The sequence below is a fragment of the Microcebus murinus genome, chromosome 8 (assembly GCF_040939455.1).
Source record: "Microcebus murinus isolate Inina chromosome 8, M.murinus_Inina_mat1.0, whole genome shotgun sequence".
Taxonomy (NCBI): Eukaryota; Metazoa; Chordata; class Mammalia; order Primates; family Cheirogaleidae; genus Microcebus; species Microcebus murinus.
The window spans coordinates 10,252,797-10,259,081 of NC_134111.1; the positions used below are offsets into that span (position 1 = coordinate 10,252,797).

The window sequence follows — 6,285 nt, forward strand, 5'->3', positions numbered from 1 at the left end:
CGTGAGACTCAAGCAGAGAATCAGCCAAGCCCTCCCCTGCCCAGGCTTTTGACCCACTTTGGAACAGGCCAGCTTTGTCCTGCCTGGACAGGAGGTACACCACTGCACTGTGAAAGGACACCCCGAGACCCCCTTCATGGATGGAGAGAACCATGCCCTTGTCCCAAACAAGGAACTCTAGAGATTAGGAAACACGCTCCAAACTCCTATCTTTGCCACAAAGCTGGCAGCAGAGGCCTGGAGGTCACCTAGCTATGGAGGAGAGTAGAGAGGGTTTCTGACTGTTCTAACAGGGTCCAGAGGACTTGGCTCTGCCACCACATCCCTGGGGCTACCAGCAGGCCCCTCCCCTCCACGGGCTCTACTTTCTTCAGTGTGGTGATATTAACTACTTACATTTCTCTAAATGCAAAGTGCAAAGATCCATGTATTGATTCACCTAATTGATTCACTCAAACCAATCCTATGTGCTTTTATTAGCCCATTTCACAGATGAAGAAGTTGGACTGGCCTAGGGAGGTTTTCATTTTAGAAAACTTTGTTTTAGCTGACAAATGCTTAAGAAAATAGTACAATCCCATTCTGAAGAATCATGGTATATATATAAAGAAATAGTACAAAAAAGACCAATATGCAAAAAAGACAGAGTAGAGCAACTCTGGCTATGGGAGGAGGGCTGAGGAAGAGAGGCTAGAGCCCCACTTAGCTAAGGCTCTCCCGACAGCGACTCCAAGGGGCTCTTCAGAAACAAGAGACCCTGAAGACGCATCTATGAAATCACTGTTCAGGGTTGCCCCTGAGGACTGGTGAACTCACTCAGCTGAAGTCCTTCCCCAGGGCCACCCGATTGCCTTTGGCTGGGGTGAAGTTGTGGGGAGATCTTTGACCGCTGGGACTGTCCACCGCATACACGCTTCATGTACACCTGTTGATGCCACCATGTCTGGGAAAGCCAGCTCCTGCATCTGGACTGTGGCCCCCACTTTCCTCCAGATGGGCAGGAGGAGCTGTGAGGGAGGAAGGTCGGAGGGCCACCAGCTTCTCTTGGGAAGCTCTTCCTTGATACCCGTGAAGACTCTGACAGCTGAAGCGTTCCTCTGATGGCCTCTCCCCATGTGACCTGTGTGACAGCATCCTACACCCACTTCAGGGAACTGGACTAGGTGAGCGGCGGGGGCTGACAGGCAGGAAGGAGAAGCAACCAGGGCTCTGCTGAGCAGAGGGGTGTGGAAAAGAATGGTCTGCCACCTGGTGAGAGAGAGAGAAAAGAATGGTCTGCCACCTGGTGCTCCAAATCACAGACCTGCTGCAGCCTTACTGGCCCTCAGAGACCACCCAGGCCAGACTCCAACTTCACAGACCACAAAACTGAAGCCCAGAGAGAAAACAGGTGAATTTGTCTGGGTTTCTCAGCTGGTGGGTGGCAGGGACTAGACTGGAACCCAGATTTCTTGACCTGTAGTCCAGTACCCTTTTCCTAACATTGTTCTTTGAGAATAAGACTGACATATGGCCAAATAAATAAAAATGAGGATTGCATACTTGTATCTGAGTCCCAATTCTGCTGCTAACCTGACAGATAACCTGGGCACCCCCTCTCTGGGTCTAGTTTCCTCACGTGCTTCCAGGGACATTGTCTAGGGGCCTTGTCGGGTCTGACACCCTCGCCCCCCCACCAGCACCTGCCGTCCAAAGGGACAGGTATAAGACCACCGCTGCCGGCTAGGCACTGCGTACAGCCACTTCGCAAACAGCCGGTGAACTGTCCTTTGTCCTGGCCCCCATCCTACTCCAGTCACTGGCTCCACACGCGGGCCTCTGGGGCCAGGGACAAACCCGCCGCCTCACTCGCACGCGCACGTACACACAGGCCCGCGCGGGCCACACCGGTCCGCACAGATGCACATCCGCCCGGGCATTCACACGGTTACCGGCACCTGCCCCCTCGCTCACTAACCCCTCGCTCTCACTCGCCCCGCACCCGCCTCTGCTCGTGCGCACGCCGTTCCCGACACCGCGCGCCGGGCGGAGGAGCCGCACCGCGGGAGCCGGGGCCCCTGACAGGTTCCCGGAAAGCCGCGGCGAGCACCGCCCGCGCAGACGGCCCCGCCCCGCCCCGCCTGGTCGAGGCCCCGCCCCACCTCGGCCCCGCCCCGCCCCGTCGAGGCCCCGCCCCTCCGCGGGCCCCGCCCCGCCGGCCCCGGAGGATGTGAGCTCACTCCCGCCTCCATGTTCTCGGCGCCGCCTGGAAGCGTCCGCCCGAGGTCGCGGCCCGCTCACTGCCAACTGGCCGGTGGGAGTCGGCGGCTCCCCAGGCCCTTTCCCGGCGCCACACGCAGGCGGTGCCTCCCTGATGGGCGCGGCATGAAGGCGGGCGGCGCTGGGCCCCAGCTGGGCGGTGGCGGGGCCGAGGCAGCAACCCGCTCGTAGACGCCGCGCCGCGCCGGGCCCGCGCACGCCGCTGCCCAGCGCGCTTCCGGCCGGGCCACGTGACCGCGCGCGCACGTGCTGCGGCCCCTCCGCGCCGGCTCGGAGCCTCCTCCCGGCCGCCCCGGCAGATGTCCACCTAGAGCCGGCGCAGGCCGGGCGGGGAGCGGCGGGGACTGGGCGCCGTGCGGCCGGAGGAGCAGGCCCGGCTAGCGGCCGGCGGCCTCCGCCATGAACCCCAGGGGCCTGTTCCAGGACTTCAACCCCAGTAAGTTCCTTATCTACGCCTGCCTGCTGCTCTTCTCGGTGCTGCTGCCCCTCCGTCTGGACGGCATCCTCCAGTGGAGCTACTGGGCCGTCTTCGCCCCCATATGGCTCTGGAAGCTCCTGGTCATCGCGGGCGCCTCCGTGGGCGCGGGCGTCTGGGCCCGAAACCCCCGCTACCGCACCGAGGGGGAGGCCTGCGTGGAGTTCAAAGCCATGCTGATCGCCGTCGGCATCCACCTGCTGCTGCTCATGTTCGAAGTCCTGGTCTGCGACAGGGTGGAGAGGGGGACCCACTTCTGGCTGCTGGTCTTCATGCCACTCTTCTTCGTGTCACCCGTGTCCGTGGCCGCCTGCGTCTGGGGCTTCCGGCACGACAGGTCGCTGGAGCTGGAGATCTTGTGTTCCGTCAACATCCTGCAGTTCATCTTCATCGCCCTGCGGCTGGACAGGATCATTCACTGGCCCTGGCTAGTGGTGTTCGTGCCCTTGTGGATCCTCATGTCGTTCCTTTGCCTGGTTGTCCTCTATTACATCGTCTGGTCCCTCCTATTTCTGCGCTCCCTGGATGTGGTTGCGGAACAGCGAAGAACACACGTGACCATGGCCATCAGCTGGATAATGATCGTCGTGCCCCTGCTCACTTTTGAGGTCCTGCTGGTTCACAGATTGGATGGCCACAACACATTCTCGTACATCTCCGTCTTTGTCCCCCTTTGGCTTTCGTTAATAACTTTAATGGCCACAACGTTTAGGCGAAAGGGGGGCAACCATTGGTGGTTTGGGATTCGCAGGGATTTCTGTCAGTTTCTGCTTGAAATTTTCCCATTTTTAAGAGAATACGGGAACATTTCATATGATCTCCATCATGAAGATAGTGAAGATGCTGAGGAAACATCTGTTCCAGAAGCTCCGAAAATTGCTCCAATGTTTGGAAAGAAGGCCAGGGTAGTCGTAACCCAGAGCCCTGGAAAATATGTTCCCCCACCCCCCAAGTTAAATATTGATATGCCAGATTAAACTCCCCTTCCAGAGTGGCCCACCAACACGGCACAAACTCCATCTTGCTTTGCTTCTTTGCTCATCCATCCCAAACCTGGAACTGAAAATGTGCTCCAAACACCGCGTCTCCTGCCTCATTTGAAATTGATGCCTGTCAGTATGCACCATAGATAGAGGAGGTTATTTTAATATGTGGTTGTGTGTGGTGTGTAGGTGTGTGAGAGAACTTGCGTTCCAGGTTGATGCTTTCAGATCTAGCTGGGAGCAGTAAGTTGACTTGTTTTAGTAGGTCCTGAAAAGGAATAACTACACAGCTGTTTAAGTGCTATTATACCTATCAAAAGTATTGTTTTAAAAAGTATTTTTATACACTGCTAGTCTAAAATTGCATTTCAGATTGTACCCGTTTGACATACAGCAAATGTAAAGAATTCTCTTTCCTGGCACTTGTTTATGTACCGCATAGTTTTTTTTTTTAGTGTTCCTACTGTTAAAAGAGTTTTTCTTTCGGCTTTGCTGATACTGGTCTTTAAAATTCTAATAGGTGAATTTTTCTAATGGAGTGAATCCATGCATATATAGTATTTATATGAATATTTTAGCAGTGTGATATGTTAAATTCTAGTTCTCTGCAGTATAATGTATTATGTTAAAGTATTTTTTAAGTTTATATTCAAAGATATTTGTCTGTTGCAGATGTCCTTAAAGACTGCATAAAATAGTAATATGTACACAGAAACATGTCATCCTGTCAACGTACTAGGCGTGAATATAGGGATTGAGAATCCATGAATCTTAATATTCAAGTGTTAGAAAATGGAGGTCTGTGCCATTGTAAGGTCTCTCATAGTACCTATTGGAGGAGCCACCACCTTTTGGGAACAAGTGACATGCTCCAGTGTTGTACTAGGTCATAAAGTGACCCAGTCATTTAGCATGCTGAATTTTTCATGCAGGTAGTAACATCTCTTCAGAAACAACCAGAATAAGCAACAAGTGATTTGTCCATTTTTAAGACTCTTAGAATATTAGTTGGCCATAATTTAAAGCATTACTTGCCATTGGAAAGCTGGAGAGAGTGGCCTTAACCAAAAGTGGCCAGCAGGATCAGGTTTTGTTTTTAAACTCCAGACTTTGCTCTGTCAGCAGCAGCTTGGTAGATAAGTACAATGTTTCTTTAGGTTCTGGTAATATACCAGGGGATCAGTAGGGCAAAAGCCAGGTCCTACAAGAGTGATGTTCTTCTGACCAAAAATAAATAAATACTTCCAAAAGGAGGTTAAAATAAAAAAGAATTATTGATATTATTACTGTGGAGAAGACTCCAGGGAATTCACTTTTATTATTAGCAACTTAAGAAAGTGATCTGAACTGGGCTTCATACCCTTTGCCCTGGCCATGAGGCAAACCTGTTCAGTTTGGAGAAAAAGAAAAACATAATCCTAAATTCACCATTTTTGCCCTGTTTAGAACATGTTAAAATAGCATACTCAGTACACATGCTAGCAGCAAAAGCTAGCCCTGGGTACTGAGTGCCTGAAGGCGCCAGGGCGCCACAGCTCAGTTTTAATCAGCCGGGACTGAGCTCAACTCTGTTTCACACACACTGGCAGCACTGAGCAGCAGCAGATGTAACATTTTATAAACTAAGATTCATTCATTCATTAATTTTTCAACAAATATTTACTGAGGACCCTCCCCGAGCCAGGCACAGTGTGAGGCAGCAGGGATACCGTGGAGAGTAGTTCAGATGTGGCCCCCACCTACCGGAGTACATCTGAAGGTGGCAAGTGTGCACACCTCCCCGTGACCTGAGAAGATGGTGCTGCTCTGTGTGCCTGCCCAGAGCAGCTTATGCAAAACGCACAGAAGGATGCTGCCAGCCTCAGGGTGATAGAACTTCAGGCCGATCTCTGTTTTCAGGAGCCCAGTGCCCCGCCATCTCTCCACTCCCAAAGAGTATCTCAAAGACATGGGCTTATACCCTTCATGGAGATCAAGGGGCGGAGGAGCAGGCAGTGTTGTAGCTTTGGGGGTGCAGGTGGATCACGGGCCCCTCCTGGCTGCAGTTTTCAGGCTATGGTGCAATCGCCCAACCCTGATGGGTCCCTCACATCCACCCAGCCCCTCTCATTTTGCCCTCAAGGTGTCTGGTGTGGGAGAGCTTACAGCTGATGTGCTAACAAGCTTTCTCCCCCAGGTAGGCCAGCCCCTGTTGGGCCTCTCTCCTGCCTGCCAGGTAGGCCAGCCCCTGTTGGGCCTCTCTCCTGCCTCAAGACCATCGGGTAGTAAGATGTTTGATCTGTGAAGTTGATAGCACCTCCGTTATGCCAGGGGATTTACCTACTTGCGATGCGCCTCAGTGACTATCCCTGATGTTTAGCACCTGTCAAATCCTGTAACTCTAGTTGCTCCTGTGAAATAACGGATCAGTCAGCTTTTGCTGTGAAACTCTCAGAAATCTCAGAGGCCTACAACTGCAGATTCTTTCTCAGGTCTACATGTTGGCTTCTGGGTTACACATCCTGGCCTGGGCCAGGATCCAGTCTAGTTCTGCTCTGTGACATGTACCATGTTCTGGGGCCCTGGCTG

At 52.9% G+C, this 6,285-nt stretch overlaps 1 protein-coding gene and 1 long non-coding RNA gene across 2 annotated transcripts; one reads left to right on the top strand and one right to left on the bottom strand.

The window, feature by feature from the left end:
* Positions 1 to 447: 447 nt before the first annotated feature.
* LOC105863025 (uncharacterized) lies at positions 448 to 1,947 on the bottom strand. The gene is made up of 2 exons (XR_012920534.1): positions 1,683 to 1,947; positions 448 to 1,248 (listed from the first exon to the last, which is right to left on the bottom strand). It is a non-coding gene; the product is annotated as an uncharacterized LOC105863025 (long non-coding RNA).
* Positions 1,948 to 2,221: 274 nt separating this feature from the next.
* On the top strand, positions 2,222 to 3,753 carry TMEM185B (transmembrane protein 185B). Its single transcript, XM_012749769.3, has one exon. It carries the CDS (start codon positions 2,659 to 2,661, stop codon positions 3,709 to 3,711), a length of 1,053 nt encoding a protein of 350 aa, XP_012605223.1. The 5' UTR covers positions 2,222 to 2,658; the 3' UTR covers positions 3,712 to 3,753.
* Positions 3,754 to 6,285: the final 2,532 nt, after the last annotated feature.

Bases quoted from the DNA above. Each gene is read 5' to 3' on its own strand.
- TMEM185B (XM_012749769.3), top strand. From the start codon at position 2,659: ATGAACCCCAGGGGCCTGTTCCAGGACTTCAACCCCAGTAAGTTCCTT.